Genomic DNA, 20,896 nt, shown 5'->3' with positions numbered 1-20,896 from the left:
TTAACATAAGATATCTATAGTAAAGCCATTATTCTAATCCCCATCCGACAGTGAACTTCTTCATTATCGACTTGTCATTCCACAAGTGCAACTGGCCTATCCAAACTCTTCGCCCATCAATTCATCCTGTCTCAATCAGATCACTAGAGAAAAACATAAAAATTCTAATTAATCTCATTGACTATTCCTAAGATGATTGATCCGATCCTATAAAAATTTTCCACTGACAATTAAGATAAATTGAGAAACGTACACGACAACCAATCCAAAATCTAGTATTCTTTAATTATACTCCCCATTTATATTCCTATAAGTAGGCTCTAACTAAATATCTGTAAATAAAAAGTGAGATTACATGATTAGTGAACACCGACGCCAATCACAGAGAACCCATTATACCTGCATTATATATTAGAATATATTATTCATCTATGTATCTAAACAATTAGATGATTTTAAAATTAGTATATGTTCAAATAGTGACAAGTGCAATAAGTCTAGATCGTCCATATCATTATTTTAATAGTAAACCAACCAAATATAAAACCCACCAATGCCAGAGTACTAATTTAGCCAAAATACATGTTTGCCCTTTTTACACTATGTAGCTCATATTTACATGATAGCAAAGGCAATTCCATCGATAGCTCTTGCACAAACTGTAGGTATCAGTCATGCATAGGCATACATAATCACGAATGCGTTTAGCCACATTTACGAGCTTGTTGACGTTGATCTTCGCAGCACCATCTCTCCTGAGTCATTTTTCTCAAAAACCCTTTTAATCCACTCAGTCCATTTTGAATTGTGTATATTGTTGGTAGACGATGATGGAATAACCTCGGCATCCATAATTGGATTATTATCATCAAACGTGCCATATTCTGATGCTGAATATGCATCTGGCACAGACATTAGAATGGCACGCTGAAGTGCAGCTTTGTGCTCTTTGTTGTGCTCCTTGGTGAGCGTCTTTTGCCTCTCCATCCTTGGCATTGGAGGAATCTCCATTAGCATTTCACTCTCCATCATTAACTGCAAGTTTCAAAAGCTTGCTGTTGGTTGGAGGTTGTTACTCCAAATTTAAAAATTATATAGTGGTGAATTCAACAGCCAGTATGAATTTTTACAACAGTCTCGAGTTACAAAGACCATTCAGCAAAACAAACTCAATGGCCAGTATGAATTTTTCCAGCAGTGACAAGATACAAAGGCGATCACTGAAAACTACTTTATCTTTTATTTATTATTATTTTAATAAAAAAACATAGATGAGAGCCATGCAGGTGCAAGAATATGCTAGAAAATATGTGCTAGCATTGCAAAACTACCTAAAGAAAGTCTGAGGTATTCAGTTGCTAAAAAACTAGCCTCCTTGGCAAATTGCAATTTGGTAAGTTTCTAGAATTAGTGAGTTAGCAGTCATATGAGTTTTGAAAACTATAGTTTGTTGTAGACAAGGTGTTTTGTCATTACACATTACATTAAGTCCTTATGCATGAGCGTTTTACTCTTCCGTACTTAATAAGGAAACATAGGCTCCTTTCATGGCGTCCCCTTACTCTCCTCCGTCTCCAATCCCCTTAATATCCCCTGCATTACAGTTACATTAAGTCCTTATGCATGAGTGTTTTACTCTTCCCTACTTAGTACAAGGAAACATAGGCTCTTGTCAGGGTGTTCCCTCCTCTCCTCCCAATTTCCAGCCCCCTGCATGAAATTGTGCCTATGTTTGGTAGCATATTCTGAGCAGACCCATCCCTTTTTGAGGAAGACGTTTCGATTTCACTCTCTTTGCAACTGTCACCATCTTCCTGTTCTCGAGGACTCTTGAGGTCACCTCAACCTGAAAATGACACCTTATGATATTGCCTATGCTAACCTTACAGCACTACAAATGCTTCTTTCCTTGATCTCTTCCAGTTTTCCACTCTCTCAATCGTTGTCCCTTCTCGTTTAATTCATGACTTATGTGTCTCTTTAGGCACATTAACATGCTTCTAATTAATGAATGCTATTTCCCTACATCTTGATCACCCCTTGCATCCTCTGTATCTACTTCTATTGAACCTTCATCTCGATATTTAATAGGAGATCCATTATGAACTTCAATTGATCCCTTATACTAACAAATAAAGTCTCTCATCTCTTGAAAGTCTATGATTATTGGAAACCTCTCCCCTATTGAAAAATCCATTTCTTCCTCTTTTGTGGCCCAGCCATCCTCATAGCCCTTCCCCAAATGTAAGGACCCCAATGACAAGGAATGTGTTGCTAGAGAGTCGAGACTGCCCAACCCACTGCACCACTGCAATGAGTGGATCCCTCCACCATTGTTGTTGAATTTCCTATGCAGTCAACTAATTTGAATGTCAAAATGGGGTATAAAGGGGATACATATCTAGCTGAAGCTCAAGTAGTCTTTCAACTATCCCAGTTTCAAGATCTCATTTTCTGGATGATATTGAAATGATAATTGTGCAAATAAAGGGATTCTTCATCATTTTACCTGATCCTTTGCTTAACTAGTATGATCTGGTCTTGGGATCCTTAATAGTGTGGGATTGATAATGAGGAGTTGATTCTTGGTCAGCAACCTTGTATTAGCAACTTATTTTTCATGAGTCATGGATAGTTGTGAGGCATTCTTGTGACCTTCAATCTCTTGTTGAGCGTCTAGTTATTCTTATTAGAATCAATCTTTTAGTTGGGTTTTTGGACTTATTTTATTTAGGGCAGCATCTCTAATTGCTTCTGGCAGGCCTCTCCAAGTTGTGGATGCCTGGGGCAAGTGATGTTAATTGAGTTAATGTTTAGTCTTTAAACTGGTGTTTTTGTTCAATGTGCTACCTTATATTTTTATGAGTGATTACAGATCTTACCTCTTCTTGGTGGCAAAAAAAGGCGAATACGCTCGCCCCCAGCGCCCCCGCCAACCTGTCCCAGGCCAACACGGAGGAGATAAATCACGGGCGGCTACTAGCCTTTGGAATAATGACTAGCACATAAGGGAGGCATTTATCTCGGCTTTGCCGAGATTCGAACCCCAGACCTCATTGGTGGCAATACCTCATGTGCTAACCACTACACCCATCCGAGGGGATCAGATCTTACCTCTTCTTGATGGAAGCTTGAGTGGGAGATTGATTTAACTCACCTTATGTGATTTTATGCTTGAGGTATTCTCACTTTTTGTCATGATGACTGAAGTGCATTGTCTTTTTCATTTATATTTAGCAAATGATTTTAGGTGTTTCAAATTGAGGGGGGTATTCTTGTTTGTTTTTTTAAATACCCTTTGTGTATAATTAAAATGTATATCTGAAATTGTGGAAATAATTGTGCATATTTTTTTTTTTTTAAAAAAAGTAATAAAGTGCTGCCTAGAATGATTGAAATGGAAAAATAATAATTGAAGGGCTAAAAATAAGGTGTAAAATTTATACTATACTTTTAAGAGTCTCTGTAATTCCGTCCATGATAAGTCAGTTATGGTCGGTCCCAAACCCGGATAAAGGAGGAGAGTTGCGTTAGGTTGTCAGCCAACGTTAAAATTAAGACAAATGTTCAGTGAATGGATCCATTAAATTATTGTACTAATGTTAGGTTATTTTTCGGAAGGAAGGTGTTGCAGGGTCCGACTGTAACGTCTTAGCAAGAACTGCTACATCTTCAGAACTCGGATGTAGTGTTAAATATGCAAGTGTTCGTGTTGTAAGGTCCGATTGTAACATATCGATAAGGACCACTACATCTCCAGAACTCGAATGTAGTGCTAATTAAGCAAGAGTTCTCACACCATAGGTTGGATAAGAACAAATATTATAGGAAAACTAATAGTCTAATATTTAGAACATGGAACATAGGAACCCTCATTAGTAAATCAATGGAGATAGTAGATGCAATGATTATGAGAAGAATTAGTATTTTATGTGTACAAGAGACAAAATGGGTAGTCGAAAAGTTAAAGATGATAGAGAACTTGGGTTTTAAGTTATGATACATAGGAAAAAGTAAAACAAAAATAGAGTGGGTATTATTTGGAGATAGGTTGTTAACAGATAAATGAGTAGTTAGAAAAGGGGATAGAATTATAGCTTTTAGTAGTAGCGAAAAAAACTATGAATATGATTAGCATATATGTATGCAGCATTACCCTGCTTTTTGCAAGAGATTATTTTTAGGATTCGAACCCGTGACCTTTTGGTCACATAGCAACAACTTTACCGTTGTAAGAATAAGGAAAACTTAAAAAAATATACAATAACCAAGAAAGAGGCTAAGGAAGCAGTGAATGAAGAAAAGAATAAAACTTTTGAACGGTTATATCGAAAATAGGATAGAAAAGAAGGGGAAGGAGACATTTATAGAATAGCTAAAGTGAGAGAAAGGAAGACAATAAAATTGATTAAAAATGAATGTAATAGGGTACTAGTAAATGATGGAGAAATAAAAGAGCGCTGAAAAAGATATTTTCATTAAAGATTTAGGTGACCAACTTAACTTAGTTAATTTAAGAAGGTTAAATGAGTATAGAAATTTAAATTTTTATCATAGAATTCAAAATTAAGAAGTAAAATAAGATTTAAATAGGATGTACAACGGAAAAGTTGTTGGACCATATGATATTCCGATAGAGGTATGAAAGTGCCTAAGGAAATAAAGTATTGAACGACTTACAAAATTATTTAACATGATATTGAAAATAAAAAAAATGTCGGGTGAGTACTCTAGTTCCCTTATATAAGAATAAGGGCGACATACAAAATTGTACAAACTATAGGAGTATTAAACTAATAAATCATACCATGAAGATTAAGGAAGGAGACAACCGTGACAAAATCAATTTAGGTTCATGCATGAAAGGTTGACAATAGAAATTATACATCTTGTCAGGTAACTAATTGAAAAGTATCATAGCAAAAAAAAGATCTACATATGGTATTTGTTGACTTAAAAAAACTTATGATAGAATCTCAAGAGAAATTATATGGAGAATTCTAGAAAAAAGAGGCATTAGCGTAACATATATTGAACTCATTAAAGATATGTATGAGGATGTAACGACTAGAGTGAATACTTCATGCAGATTAACTAAAGCATTTTCAATAAAGATAGGATTATATCAAGGATCAACTCTAAGTTCTTATCTTTTTATACTAATTATGAACGAACTTACTAGACACATTCAAGACACAATAGCATGGTGTTTGTTGTTTGCATATGGAGTAAATGCTAGACTATAATTTTGACTGGACACACTAGAAGTGAAAAGTTTTGGCTTAGTAGAGTAAAAACAGAATATATGAAATTTAAGTTTAGCAATATTAGACGTAATGAGCATTTTTGCAAAATGATGGAGGGATTGAGAGAAATGTCTTACATAGAATACAAGTATGATAGTTGAAATAGAGACGAGCGTCGAATGTTTTATGTGATCGTAAAGTACCTTTAAAACTTGAAGGAAAATTCTACAAAATGGTGGTTAGACCTGCTATGTTATATGATGTTGAATGTTAGGTTATGACTCGAGCACATGAACAGAAGATGAGAGTTGTAGAGATGAGAATGTTTAGGTGAATGTGTGGACATACGAGGACGAACAGAATAAGAAATGAGAGCATTAGAGAGAAAGTCAAAGTTGCATTTATTAAGGAAAAACTCCGAGAGACAAGTTTAAGATGGTATAGAAATGTACTTAGATGACCAATAAATGCTCCAGTTAGGTAATGTGAAACTATGATAAATATGCACATCAAACGAGTAAGACCAAAAATACTTGATTAATAATAATAATACAAGATAAAATTTATATAAGTATAGATGATAATATAGTAGAGGATAGAGCCTAATGGTGTAAAATGATCCATATAGTCGACCTTATCTAATGGGATAAGACTTGGTAGTTATTATTGTGTTATTGTTTTAAGAGTCTCTGGATTCAATGAGCGCTCTATGAACCACATCAATGGTATTCATTGTGACAAAAGGCGAATACGCTCGCCTCCAACGCCCCCGCCAACCCGTCCCAAGGCCAATACGGAGGAGATAAATTACGGGCGGCTACTAGCCTTTGGAATATGGACTAGCACATAAGAGAGGTATTTATCTCAGCTTTGCCGAGATTCGAACCCCAGACCTCATTGTGGCAACACCTCATGCGCTAGCCACTAAACCCATCCAAGGGGACACATCAATGGTATTCATGAACTGTCCAATGGAAAGATTTAATGGTTGGAGTTAGTTGGTCACTAAAAAATGCTACACGAATTTGATGTTGAAGTCCCTCATCTTGAAGCTATCAAGTCTCCATCCCCTTCTCTCTCACAGAACCAAATCCATAATTCCTCCCTTCTTATCCATGCTCCCACCTCCCACCTCCCACCTCCCACCTCCAACCCTATCCAACCTGCTTCCCCCCTCGCCTTTTAGCATTTTCCTTTCATAGTTTCTACATTTTTTTCTGTCCCTTTCTCATCTTGTTAAGGTTTAAGAAATACAATGGTTAAGCTTAGGGATCCAAATGAATCTGCTTCATGAGGCAGCTGGGAGGCAGACCTCTCGTACTGGACAGATTGGCTATTGACTACATTACATTAACATGACAGAGCTTGGGCAAACCTCTCACAATTGACAAATGCTTCTGTGGTTTCTCTAACAGATGGGTGTTATCCTCTAAGAACCCTCAACAACGATACCACTGCATTGTCACCCTCTTGCCCACTCCCCTACCTCAGAAATTAATTGTTGCCTCATGGCTGGAGTCTGCTAGGATTTCCACCATAGTTTGATAAGATCTTCTGGCCTTCAAATAAGCTGCTAAACAATTAAGTTCTCTTTTACTGAGTATATCATTGAAATTATACTCAATTCCCTGTATTTCTTATTCATAAGAGTTAAAGCTTATACTTCTTATATTACTCCAAATCTACATTTGAAATTGTAGGCGAGTAATTTTGATATAATAGAACAAAGTTTTTTTACTCTGTGAAGCAATCTATGTTTAAAAACAAAGTAATGATAAATTCTGCACCATTTTAATTTATTAACGAATAGTCATATGATAGTTAAATTTTGTACAATGTATATTGTTATAAGATACATAAGTATTAAATCTCATAATTTAGTCATAGGATAGTCAAAAATTCTGATTTTGCTATTGGTTTTTATATAAACCCAGCATGGTCCATGTGGCCAATTTGATCAAATGATATAGGAGAGATTGTTGGTGCAATGATATCCCAACTGATCGATTTTGAGTGTTTTGATGTATTTGACAAAACATTTAAGTTTGGCCAATATCGTGCTTGCTATGAAATTTGCCGAGTGTATAGGTGCAGTGGATTGAAGAAATTTAAGTAGGTCAAGATTGATAAATACTTGGCGTAAGAGAAGTTCACCCGGTATTAATAGAGGAAAAGGAGAAAAAGTTCAATAAGTATTGGCAAAGGAGAAATATACGTAGGTTAAGAGTAACCAAGACTTTGTGGTTGGAGAAGTCCAAATAGGCCCAGAATGATTAGATATTTAAGAGTCAAAAAGTCTTGTAGATCAAGGTTGAAAATTTACCATGCAAACAAGGAAGATTAGGAAGAAAGAGGCATTTAGGCAGACAAGGAAGACTCATAGACTCTCTTGGGAACACCCAGAGGTGAGACTTCATGGCAGACTTGACTGGTAAAGTCTAAGTGATTTGTGAGAGACCGTGAGTGACTTGTATGATTTTTTTGTAAAATTTGACCTAGGAAAGGACTCAACCAAGAAACAAATATTTCAGCATTGGAGTCAATAATCCACTGAACTGGGAGGTTAAGACCAGTTGATTGTATGTGTTGGGTCAACTAAGGAGTCAACTCAAGATGTTTAGCTTGCAGACAAAAGATTATTGTTTGGAGTACCATTGAGTGAGGTAGGTTGAGTTGACTAGATAGTTAATTGAAGACCTACCTGCAAATTAATTGCTCTTTGTTTGGGAGTTAACTAAATCCTAACGTAAGTCAGAAGATCATTAAGCCGACTTAGAAAGGTAACAATCGTCAGCCTTACATGTTTTAGGGTTTAGGTTGAGTTGAATGGAATCATAAAGAATAAGAGATTGAAGCTCATTTGAAGGCAACTTAAAGGTTATGAATAAAGGGGCAAGTGAAGTTCATAGGACAGATGGAAAAGCTCATGAAAATATTAGAGAATATTTAATATGGAAATATAATTCCACCCATGGCTAATCAATCCCAAGCCAGGGTAAAGGAGGAGGATTGTATTAAGCTGCCAACTAGCATTAAACTAAGGCAAATGTTCAATGAATGAATTTAATATGGAAATATAGTTGTTTGATACCAAACTAGAAAAAGTTCAAGCGAAAAAGCTTGAAGGCTCCTACAATAATTGTTTAATAACAAACCAACAAACATGTGAAATTTAGTTGTTAAAGGCGGAATCATATAGTTAAAAGCCCAAGTATGGATTCAAAGGTTCGGCAAAATCAGAATTGTAAAAAAAATATATAAAATGAGAAAAGATATAATAAAATTATTTATTTACAACAAATGTTATAAAATTTTAAAGACATTATCTATAGTAATAATGCAACATACAAATAATGTTATCTATTAACATAAAAATTAATAAATAATAAAAATAGATTATAACCAATAATGAAATCATATTTTACATATAAATTACTCAATAAAATTTATACAAAGACTCCATGCAAATTCTCTAAGAATCAAATTGGAGTGAAATTGGTAAAAAAATTTATAGGGATCCCAATCTGACCAAGGTTTAATTCAATTTAATCCATTTTAACCTCAATTTGATCAAATTTTAAAGATTCTATTAATTTTATAATAGAATTTAACTAATTCCTACTTATTTCTGACTCTCTAGGCTTTTCTAAAACTTCTATTTAATTTTTATGATATGTTTCTCATAAAATATCAAATTGGGCCATTGTCAATACCCATCCACCTCAGGCTATCCATATTAGTATATCAACCGATTTTACCAACTATGTGCCAAACTCTTAAAAAAGATAAAAATCTCAGGTTAGTCGCTCAAGTTAATATAAACCATAATGAGAACATTCAAAGCAAAATAACAAGGTAATAACTAATATTGAAATAGTGAATGTGATAACAACAAAACCTTTTAGCCAATTATATGAGCTTTGACACTATGTTTCATACGGATTTTGCGCCATTAGCATGTTATGGGTATATTGAAACACATCCACACATAATTAGGAGTGGGGGTTATACCCTCACATGTTAAGTGATGCTTTTGTCCATTTTATTCTATTGAATTGACAGAGGAACTACTCATTCTAGTGAGACTTTTAGAAATTTCTTATAACTTTCCCTAACAAAGAGATAGATTTCCACATATTGATAACTATTTCAGACATTAAAACAATAAATTGATAGCAATGTAAGACAATGTGAATCTTTCCAATCCTAATCCATTTAGGTAAGACATCATACAAAGCAAATAGATATTTGTGAAACTCAGGTTGGGAACCTAATTTATTTATTTAAAGATGTCATGACTCAAATGAGTGTACAACTCAGATAAGCATCTGGTATAACTTACTAGTCTAAAATATTTAAGCTCAAGTTAATGACAACAGCTAAAAGCTTACAAAGCTCCTTTATCAGTCCATGCCTATGTAAGACTAGATTGTGGTGTCAATTAGAGAGTCTTGTATTCCTGAGGGTTAAAATCCAATTCATACAACGGAATCATCCCTAATTGGTAGCATGAGAGGCCTAATGGTGGCTACAGTGTCACATAATCAACATTTTCAACACTTAACTATGTTTAAAATTAGACCTAGGTTTCTCTAATATTAATTGTCATGATGCACTTAGATAAAAGAACTAACCAATTAACTTGTTAAGCTTACCTATTAGCCGAAAAAACTTGAGCTCAACTAATAGTAGCTAACTTATTTCATGATATAGAATTTCTTCATTAACAGGTGGAGCTAAATAGGATGTAACAAAAGATGAAAAAATTATTGATAAAGTGCTTTGAAACAGACATTCAGAGAACCAAATACTATAGAGGTGAAGTGATATAAAGACTCACATCCAAGGCATGTTGGGATTCTCTTTCTATCCAAATAATGGCATGATCTGATGTAGCATTGCACGAAAGAACAATATGTTCAAATCGTCCATCTACCGGCACAGCTGTTCTAACAACAGGTGGAAATCTTCCACACCTGCAACCGGCAATATAATTCAGTAGTATTCAATAGTGAGACCTGTCAAACACGAACTAAGATAACAAGAGTCATTAGCTTTCAGAGGCAGAAACAATATACCGCCTGAAGATCATTTTTTCATTTTATCTTTATTGCAGTAAAGTCATTCACTGATATGCATGCAAAAGCAATGTGAAATCAGGAATAATTATTATCAAAATGATTATATGAGCCCCTGGTCCAACTCCATCATGATAAAAATCAGATATGACGTGTACAATAACATAAATGACGTGTAATCAACTCAACCAGCAAATTATCTAAGAGTGACCAACTATATAGAGATAAGAAGGTTCTGCTTCTAGTAGTTAGAGATCTAAGTTTCAGTAGTGGTGTCACGTACAATTAAATTGACTAAATTTTTACATTTCAGTGAGTTCATTGTAAAATTTTCCTAAAATATGTCTTTAGAGAAGTAAAGTGCAAGTGTATAGTCAGTGAAAAAACCATTGCTACCAAATGGATCATTATCACTTATTGGTTAACTGAGATATGGAAGATATAATGAAAATCCATGTCCAAAGTGTTAGCGCAGATATGATGTAAACAACTAAACATGAAGAGGAATGCTAGAAGCACAAATGAACTGATTTAAAATTTTGAACCCAAGCTAATGCTTCACTCATCTAACACTTTAAGCCTCATCCAATAAACGACAATCCTCATGGCATGAAACTAGGTTGATGCAAAATTTAAATTCGAAATAAGATTTCCTTTTATAATTAGATTTAGGTTGGTAAAATTTTATATTTATTTATTTGAAGCAAATTAGGACCATGCTTATTTCTGGGCAAGAAAACTTGGTAATTCCTTCCAAAACATCTACCACTTCCTTCACTAGGTCCCTTACCTATAGCCATGATCTAGCTTTTTTTATCCATCACGATCCCATAGCACTGTAAACACTAGATCTACTCCCACCCTATCCCTAGTCCGATTTTAGTCGCTGTTAAAGTGAAAGATTTACTCTTTCCTCCAATAATCTTGCTCAGTATCCTATTCAACCAACCTCCTCTTGGTGTGTCTATATCCTATCAAACAATATATATTCTTTAGAGGTGGGTAGGGATCCAATCCAATCTCCTAAAAGATCAAGCACAAGTGCAACTTATCCTCAAGACTGATTGAGATTCACACGTAATGATTTTCAAAGTAGAAATCATATTAATATCACATGTAATTGTTTTACATAATTTTTTATGTTTAGTTAGTTTTTGTCACAAACCTTAGATTCCATAGTAAGCCCGCAAATGTGTTGGCCTGGGGACGGGCTGACGGAGACATTGGGGGCGAGCGAATCGCCTTTTGCTATCATAGTAAGCTAGCAAAAAAATCGTTTTTTATTATCTTATTGTACCAAGTTTTAAAACGGCAAATGTTGGTCCCAAATCAGGATGAAAAAGGTAGAGGATTACAAACAACATGAATCACGATACCGTATCTTGGATGTGTCTAGTGAGTTCGTCTATGATAAGTGTAAAAAAATAGGGACTTAGAGCTAATCCTTAACATAACCCTATCTTTATAGGAAATGTTTTGGTTAATCTGTCTGGAATCTTCACTCTTATTATTATATCTTATACATATCATAATTAGTTTAATATATCCTATACTAATACCTTTTTTTTTAGATTCTTCATATAATTTTCCCGGGAGTCTATTATAAGTTTTTTCTATGTCGAATATCATTTATAGGTCTTCCATTTATTCACAATACTTTTCAATTAGTTGTCTAAGAAGATGTAACTTTTATAGTGGGTCTTCCAAATATAAATCCAAATTGATTTTTTTTATCACCGTGGTATCCTTCCTTAGTCTTTTTTATATTACTCTTTCTCAAAGTTTCATAATATGATTTATGAATTTAATACCCCTATAGTTTGTACAATTTTGTACGTCTCTTTTATTCTTATATAAGGGAACTAGAGTACTTACCCTCCACTGATCAGACTTTTTTTTAAATTTTTAATATTAGGTTGAATAACTTTGTAAGTCATTCAATACTTTGTTTCCCTAGTCACTTCCATACTTTTATTGGAATATCATTTGATTTAATTTTTTCAATTTTGCATCCCATTTAATACTTGTTCTGCTTATGAAATTTGAATTCTATAATAAAAATTTAAATTTCTATATTCATTTGACCTAATTAAATTACCTAAGTTAAATTAGTCACATAAACCTTCATTAAAAAGTTGATGAAAATACCTCTTCCATCATTCTTTTATTTACTCATTATTTACTAATACCTTATTGCATTCATCCTTAATAAATCAATAAAATCTCTTGTCTTCCTCTCTCTCGCTTTAGTTATGCTGTAAATGTTTCTTTCTCATTCTTTGATATCTAATTTTCGATATAAACGTCAAAAGTTTCATTCTTAACTTCATTTATTACTTTCTTGGCCTGGTTATGGTATATTTTTTTAAGTTTTCCTCGTTCTTACAAATATATAGCGTCTTACCGGTTGTTTGTTTTTCTTCACTTTCTCATGTACTTTCTCATTCCACCATCAAGATTCTTTACTTGATGGTGCACATCCCTTTGACTCATCGAGTACACTCCTGGGCCCTGGCTAGTATTTTTCAACGTTGATACCATCTTATCTTATGTTGTATTCAAGTCACCATATATTTAAATCCGTCAATGTCAATCCCAAGCCCAAATGAAAAAAGGCAAGGGTTGCGCGTTAGGTTGCCAGCATTTTCAGACAAATGTTCAATGAAAGAGAAAGGAATTAATGACAAAAAAAAATCTTAGTTGAAAAAGGAAAAGAAAAGATTCTCGATGGATACGAGGAAATAAAGGGCAAAGGGGAAAGACACTAATCAACATTAGAGGTAGGAAAGAGGGGTGAAAGTAACCAATCAATGATATTAAAAGGATTTAAAAAAAATAAAGAAAACAAAGGGGAAAGGGATTAGACGAAATGGAAATAAAGGGAGAAAGAGATTTAGGAAAAACAAAATAAAAATAGAGGGAAAAAAAGTGGCTTAGCAGCCTACCGCAACCTAGCGATCGCAAGGACGTGACCAAGCATGCCAATCACAAGGTCGTCGCAAATTCTCTATAAGGTGGCGACCTCGTGGCAAGACGAGGATGTTGCAAGAGCCCTCGCCTGGCGGTAACGAGATTGCGGCAACTACATCTGGTCGCAAGCTCTCCACAACTAGCAACAACCTTGCAGAAACCTTGTGGCCATGCAAGGAAGCCTCACATCCAAGCAAGGAAAATGCGAGAGTCATGTAGCTAAGTGAGGCCATTGCAACCTCCAAGAGAAATCCGTAGCTAAGCGAGGCCATTGCGACCTCCTAAAAGCTTATGGCTGACATTTAGTTAATCATCAAGTTGTATTGTGTGGGATCGTCGTAGTTTTGGTGAGAGGTCACCTAGTTCTTATTGGCTCGTCGTTATATGTCCCTTGTAAACTTTCTATTCTCCTCTTTTGATTTTTATTGGCTCTATGTCGAATCAAATGTTGTGCCAATCAACGGGATGGAATATTTTGAAAATACTGACTAGCACAATACAAAACTTTAAACCATGCATAGTTGTCTAGAGATTTGAGATTCTATTTTGTGAATTGTTAAATATGCTTATGATAATTATATAAATAGATCCACAAATATATATTCTTTTGAAGAAGCTTATCGATTTAAAGCTCATCAATCTATTTATATTTTTACATGTTTTTCCCATCCTTCTAGTTTATTAAGAGTCATATTAAGTGTATATGAAAAGGAAAATTACACCAAATAATGAAACATAAATCCACACCACAAAATTAGTGCAATATAGAAGATTATCAAATTACATAATTTATGAGAAAACTGTGCTAATTCTTTAATATCATAACAAAAATTTGTTACGGATTCGTATGTTATTGACTTGCCAACAAAATTGAATATTAGTTTAATATTCAATATAGAAGACTTATTATTATATCAAGTAATAAATTTTTCTCATTTTATTCATCTTCTAGACATCAAATTCCTTAAGTCGATAACATAGTTAATATGTAGTCAATATGCAAACATGCTAACAATAAAGCAAAGTGACTCTGATAAACCCAAAATTTGGATTAAATTGAGGAAAAATTATATCACTCACGTACAGAAAAGAACCTCCCACCTGGAGTGACGTAGGCACTAGAGTCTAGAGTTCAGGTTCTGGTTTTGCCACAAAGGAAAACCCAAGGTAGAAGCTAGGTTTTGGCATGAAAGAGGAAGCAACAAATGACAGAAAAGTTTGAGAATCCAATTTCTCCTACACTTTCCGGTGTCAACAAAGGAAGCCAAATGATGAACCGAGTCTAAGACGCTAAGATGTCATAGATGAAGGCCACAAAGAAAAACAAAAAGGGTTTTCCATCTTGACCAACATGAATTGAGATTATAAATGTAGCAATATAATAATCATCATCTTGTTCTTTAAATGCCCTTTCAGTGGGTAGCAAATTGGTACACTTTGTCCCTCCTTCCTCCTTCGATGCTTTGACTTCATATCCTTTCCTTTTGATTGCTCCTTCCAATGAATTATAAAACATGTTAACCTTACTAGGGGACAAAGATGATGTCCAAACTAGTATTGTTCCAAAATCATCACAACTCTAAATTTTAAAAGTGAAATACGGAGTCAAATTTCCATGATAACAACAAAAATTAACTGTGAAAACTTTCATTTAGTAAATTGCCTTTTGAGTTTTTTTATTGAAAAATTTAGTAAGCTAGCAAGTTAAATGCAAAATATCTATCTTGGAAATCATAATTTTCTTTTCTATGAAATTTATAGCTATTCACACCAAGCAAACATGTCTTTAAGACCATGAAGATGTACAGATTAGTACCTGAGAAAGCCTAAGGGAGTAATTAATCATGCCCAAGAGTTTCCTACCTTACTATCTTCCTTTAAAGTTAACTATTGTGCAATTAGTTGTTCAAGATAACAAGCTGTCCTGTAAAAGCCAATCCTTCTCTATGTTTTTTTTCCTAAAGTCCTTTAATGGTGAAGTACCTCAATTTCCTATTTTCCTGGAATATTGAAGATGCTAACCTGACTAAAATTAATACAACCCAATAAATCTATCATTTTACAAGTTTTTAAAAAAAATGTGAATGCCATATTTCTCTGGATTTTGCACATGTCATAATGGACAAGGATGTATACCTGAATGGCTTCCTCTCAATAATATGATAGAGCCTTCCTGGTGCATAGAGTCTCCGGGGATCTCTTACCATAGCATCCTCTGGTATGCATGTATCCGCCATGCATCTTAGACATAACAAGCATGGTAAACTGTGCAAAGAAAATCAAACCAGTCCTATCAAATAAGAAAAGACTTCTTAATTGATGTATTTGCAAGACAGTAAGCTGCCCTAGCATGCCTAGGCGGTTTTTTTCTGGTTTTTGTTCATAACATGAAGAAGTTGGAAGAACGTTGGTCAATTGACAGTTATAAAGAAATAAGAATTGATGTGAAATTTCTGCACTTTCCCCTTTTTATTCCAGTCCTTCCTGTTGCTTAGCATAGCATTTTGATGGAAATAAATAGTTGAATAAATGTGATCATCCCCTACTGGAATGCATTATTAAGGGAAAATTGATATTAACTGCAAAAAAGAAAACTAAGGTGATAATAGTTTTGGCATTTACATGGTCAACTTGATTTGCAAAATACAACAAACACACTACTTATGCAATGAAAAGAGAAAGAAATTGGCACAAGAAACAAGTGAGTTAACCAAAGATATTTGCATGCTACTTGTAGGTACATATAAAGAAATGGTTGAAAGACCGTTCTTTCTAGTGAATATAAGAAATTTCAGGTCCTTGATTGGTCCTTATAAGATCCTATGTATCATATGATGTCAATGTGATGCAACAGTTCATGAAATTTGGAGTTTCAAGAAGCTACTTACATCGTGCATTCATGTTTAAGCAGCAAGGATGCCTGTAAGGTTCCATGTATATAGTTTATCTTCAAATGTATAGGTGTATGCATATTTTATCATCAAAACTCAGGAATATAACCCCAAGACCCAAGAACTCCTAAAATTTTGATTCAGGATTTTCCTTTTTAAAATAAAAAATAGCCATAGAGAATTTCAGATTGGGTCTCTAAGTTTCCTACAGGTTACACAACATTTAAGCAAGATTTAAAATTTCGACCTGTGCTAGGATTTCATTCTTATATCGAAACGATATGGTTTCAGTACTGTGTCGTGCTGTGCCGATATAATTTCGGTATTTTTAATTATAAAATATATTAATTAAAAAAATAAAATATTTAACATAAATATTTGAAAAATAAATAATATAAAAAAAATCTTTTAAAACAGGAAAAGATATGAAAATAGATAAATAAATAAATATTTTATTATAATTTTTAATAAAATAAATGAAATATAAAATTAATTAGATAATTTTATTAGGGTTTAATAAAGTCTCTTTAGATTATCCATAACTAGGAGTTGATTAGAATAATTAACCTAAGTTTTAATTAAAAAAATCCCAAATCCGACACTACTCGTGAGCTCGCACGATTTTGACGTTGGGGGGCGACACTTCCGCGACCCCTCAGCAGCGGCCACGAGGGCCGTGCGACTCCTTGGCGTGGGGGGCCACTCCCGCGACCCCTCAGCAGCGGCCACGAGGGGCGTGCGACTCATCCGGCGTGGCTGCGGGGCCACATGACCCTTCCGCGACAGTCGCATGGTCGCACACCCTCTGCGGTGGTCGTGTAATTGCGCGACCCCTCTGCGGTGGTCGTGTGGTCGTGCAATCCCTTTGCGGCGACCGCACAACGCCTTTGCGGCGGCCGCGGAGGGGTTATGCGAATCCCTCAGCAGCTGATGTTGGGGGGTCGCGTGACCCCTCCGCTGCGGTTGTGAGGTTGTGCAACGCCTCCCGGTGTCGGTTGGTGGGCGAAACGAGATGTTTCGGCCATTTCGACCAACTCAACATGGTATTTTAAACACGACATTTAAGACATACATCCACATATCTACACATTTATCTCCATCTTTGGTCACAAGAGGAGCATAAAAATGATATGTCCGAACTACAAGCAAACATGCCAAATGAAAGACTTCCATAAGAAGAAAAAAATCTCTTTCCTAAATGGATTACAAAATCATAGTAGATCATTTACCTATATGCATTATGAAGTCATAGTAGATCATGTAGCTATAGTCATTATGAAATTATAGTAGATCACTAAATGCATTTTTTTTCCTTCCTTTATGGCTATTACTCTTCAAGATATTCAGAGATAACACCATCTTAATTTAAGGGAGCCATGCAGATAGTAAAAATATTCAGTACACACCTAACATTATACATGGTTAACTTTAATCCATTTTTTGTTATGCACTGCAGCATTCATCATTGTTCTGCTTAAAATCCACGAGTGAAAAGTGCTGACTCTAAAAACGAAGGCCTCAATTTACATAATGATAATAATAATAATGAATGAATGAAGTCCTTACTCTAAGAGTTGAGTCCTCAATTTACCAGAAAAGTGACTTGAATATATCTTCCAGAGGTGTTGCTGTCCGAGGCAAGAAATCATCCTGAACAATTATTGATAAACATATGCAAATCAGAACTAAAATTTGGAAAACGATAGCTAAAGACAGAATAGCAATAACAGCCAAAATTTGCACAGTATGGAGCAAAGTCAATATTGGGCAAGATCTAGATTCTACTCAAAATGAGGTCTCAGTTTGTACATTCTACTCAATGAATTGTTGTAAAGTTCTTATTCCTTGGACCTTTTCATTTCAATTTATCAGATGTCCTTGTATGGATGGGAAGATGTGGCTCTTAAGTACGACTACCAATAATAGCTAATTTATAGAACAACATGAATGAAGACCATCAGCCCATCAAAAGGCTCTAGATGATGGTTATGGTTGTGGATTGCATTATTTCTTGGTAATTGGATTTATTCAATAACAATTTCACTTGGTATAACAGCCAAAATTTGCAAGTATGGAGCAAAGTCAATATTGGGCAAGATCTAGATTCTACTCAAAATGAGGTCTCAGTTTGTACATTCTGCTCAATGAATTGTTGTAAAGTTCTTATTCCTTGGACCTTTTCATTTCAATTTATCAGATGTCCTTCTTGTATGGATGGAAAGATGTGGCTCTTAAGTACAACTACCAATTATAGCTAATTTATAGAACAACATGAATGAAGACCATCAGCCCATCAAAAGGCTCTAGATGATGGTTATGGTTGTGGATTGCATTATTTCTTGGTATTGGATTTATTCAATAACAATTTCACTTGGTATCCATTTATATGCAACACTTTGCATAAATGCTTGAGTTTCTTTATAATATACTTACAACGATCCAAGAAAATTTAAAGTCCTAATTTGTGCATAATTAAGTTGATCCGTATATCAAAGAATGACTATGTAACCCATTTAGATCTCACCTTTTTCTTGGAGAACATTCTCTATTGAATAAACTCTTATGCGCAACAAAAAAGTACAATAAAAAAGGAGAAGTCTAGGAATCTTACCTGGAGAACAACTGAATTGATGACATCTGCATATCTAACAGCCAAATTAAGTGAGACGCATCTTGCAGGGGCAATCGCAAAACACCTAATCCTATTCCTCTCCACATTCCCCAATTTGTCAAGACTATGAACAGCCACCATTGCTAACAGCGCAGCGACACCAGATCCCAAAGAATGGCCGGCAAATGTAAGAGTGTACTCGGGATTCATCTCCAACAGATCCTTCAAAACTTTGCACTCCTCATCAAAGACCCAAATAGCAGCTCGCAGAAGACCATTGTGAACGTAACCACCAGAAAATTTCCTCTTTCCAAGACTATTATCCAACAGAACGGTGTAATCGCCCTCTTGAGCAAAATTGAAGCCTCTTATTGCCAAGACGATGTCAGAATTTCTATGATCAACGTAGATCAGATACGGCGGTGCGTTGCCATGGGTGTTCTGGTAGGTCTTGCGGAGGACGACCCAGTGGGTATCGATGCCGTAGCCTCCCGGCGGTGCCCATTGAGGATGGTCGAGATCGTCCTCATAGACTGCGAGAATGTAGCGGCAGAGCCGAGGCACGGGCTCAAATTCTACAGGCGACGCCAGGCCCCAGGTCTCACTGTCGTGGCCGGCGCTGTGGAGGAGGCGCTTCCAGGCCCAGCGAGCGCAGGCGAGGCAGTAGACGCACTCGAGGACAGGAAGGCAGCAAGCAAGTGACATGGACAGCCGAGCAAAAGCGGAAACTACATGGTGAAGCCTCCTAATCTGTTCGATGAAATGCGCCAAGCAGGAAGCAGGGGAAAAGCGTGGAAACCTAGTTCATGATGAAATATGAATGCCGATTTTGATGATCAGAATCCAACTCCAACTCCAACTCCAACTACGGGATATATTCAAATTACCTGCCTCGCTCTTGCAAAATTGCAATCTCTGGTCGGTCGCAGAGCAGTAGAGCTTTTAGATTTTGGTATTCTGGAACCCGCCGATACTAGGAGCAATGGCACATGTATGAATCGAGATGCATAAAGCAAGCAAGAAGCCGGAGGGAGGTGGCGTGGTGTGGAAAAAGAGGACAGGGAAAATACAAATCCAGCTACTAGTCAAAACAAACATGCGGTGGGATGGAAGGGAAGGATGGACGATTAGATAGATGCTGGAAATAAAATGCTAGTGGCAGTTGCGCTGAGCTGTGCTGCTGCCATCGTACATTCTGGAACAGTAGGTATCAATTTTTCACTTCAATGAAGATAAAATGAACGAGAGCGAATTGGTTGTTTGGGCCTGGGTCCGGGCCCGGGCCCGAGGGAGAATTGGCTGTGCATCTATCAACTAAGAGACCGCAGCTGGTGCCTCCATTATGTACTGTCTTTCAATATATCTGGGCGGTTTAATTATTATTTTTTTCTCATAATGTAGATAATAAAAATTGAGGGTGATACATTTATTATAATAAATAATGAATTAATTTTAGGTGAATAAATGTCTTTGTAGAAACAAATCTCCCCCATCTTCTAATTAACTTGACAGTCGATTATAAACTGACTTTATGATTTACCTCTCTTCACATAATTTAGAAATGGACTGTAAAAGACGTTTACGTTGAGCATAACTATCTTTTGCTATAAAAATGAGATTACGATTTGAGAGATTCGAGAGGGAGACTTTTGATAAAAGAACTAAAATAGATAGTGTTGGACCGGTAAAGAATATAACTAGGGATGTATAGTGTATAGTGTATAGTGTATGACCTACAAATATAATTTTGTAATCTTTTATAGTAAAAAGGTGATTATACTTGTCCCAGACATCCCTCATAGTTCGTTCCTAGATTATGTGAAGGGAGGTAAATTATGGGGTTAGTTTATAGCCGACCGCCAAGTGACTAAACGATGTTTAAGGTATGTATAGTGTATGACCTTCAAATATAACTGTGTATAATCTTGCTAATACCTAACAATGTCAATCAAATACAATTGAGGCAATGGACATAAACATAAGAAAAAAATACAAACATTAACAATCTTGGTTACTTCAACGAGTACTCTTGAATGTCCACTAAATTACCACTCTACATACTTCCTTATGATATGATCTCGTTAATATATAGGCACGAGC

At 35.5% G+C, this 20,896-nt stretch overlaps 1 protein-coding gene across 2 annotated transcripts; it reads right to left on the bottom strand.

Moving 5' to 3' along the window:
- Positions 1-487: 487 nt before the first annotated feature.
- LOC122038409 lies at positions 488-19,926 on the bottom strand. Of its 2 annotated transcripts, none has more exons than XM_042598151.1 (6): positions 19,684-19,926; positions 18,797-19,595; positions 17,777-17,835; positions 15,431-15,559; positions 10,087-10,222; positions 488-1,035 (listed from the first exon to the last, which is right to left on the bottom strand). In XM_042598151.1, exons 2-6 carry the CDS (start codon positions 19,499-19,501, stop codon positions 715-717), a joined length of 1,350 nt encoding a protein of 449 aa, XP_042454085.1. In that variant the 5' UTR covers positions 19,502-19,595; positions 19,684-19,926; the 3' UTR covers positions 488-714. The 2 variants fall into 2 exon arrangements, with proteins under 2 accessions (XP_042454085.1, XP_042454086.1); XM_042598152.1 differs by having other exon boundaries at positions 19,688-19,926.
- Positions 19,927-20,896: the final 970 nt, after the last annotated feature.

Source organism: Zingiber officinale, chromosome 1A (genome assembly GCF_018446385.1).
Source record: "Zingiber officinale cultivar Zhangliang chromosome 1A, Zo_v1.1, whole genome shotgun sequence".
In the NCBI taxonomy this organism is placed as follows: domain Eukaryota; kingdom Viridiplantae; phylum Streptophyta; class Magnoliopsida; order Zingiberales; family Zingiberaceae; genus Zingiber; species Zingiber officinale.
The sequence above is the reverse complement of the archived record's forward strand: the minus strand, read 5'-3'. Positions and strand labels throughout refer to the sequence as shown.

Coding starts and splice junctions, on each gene's coding strand:
- LOC122038409 (XM_042598151.1), bottom strand. CDS start 19,501: ATGTCACTTGCTTGCTGCCTTCCTGTCCTCGAGTGCGTCTACTGCCTC. Junction 15,560..17,776: donor ATATTCAAGTCACTTTTCTG/GTAAATTGAGGA, acceptor TTCTTTGCACAG/TTTACCATGCTTGTTATGTC. Junction 10,223..15,430: donor ATTGAGAGGAAGCCATTCAG/GTATACATCCTT, acceptor TGCCGGTTGCAG/GTGTGGAAGATTTCCACCTG.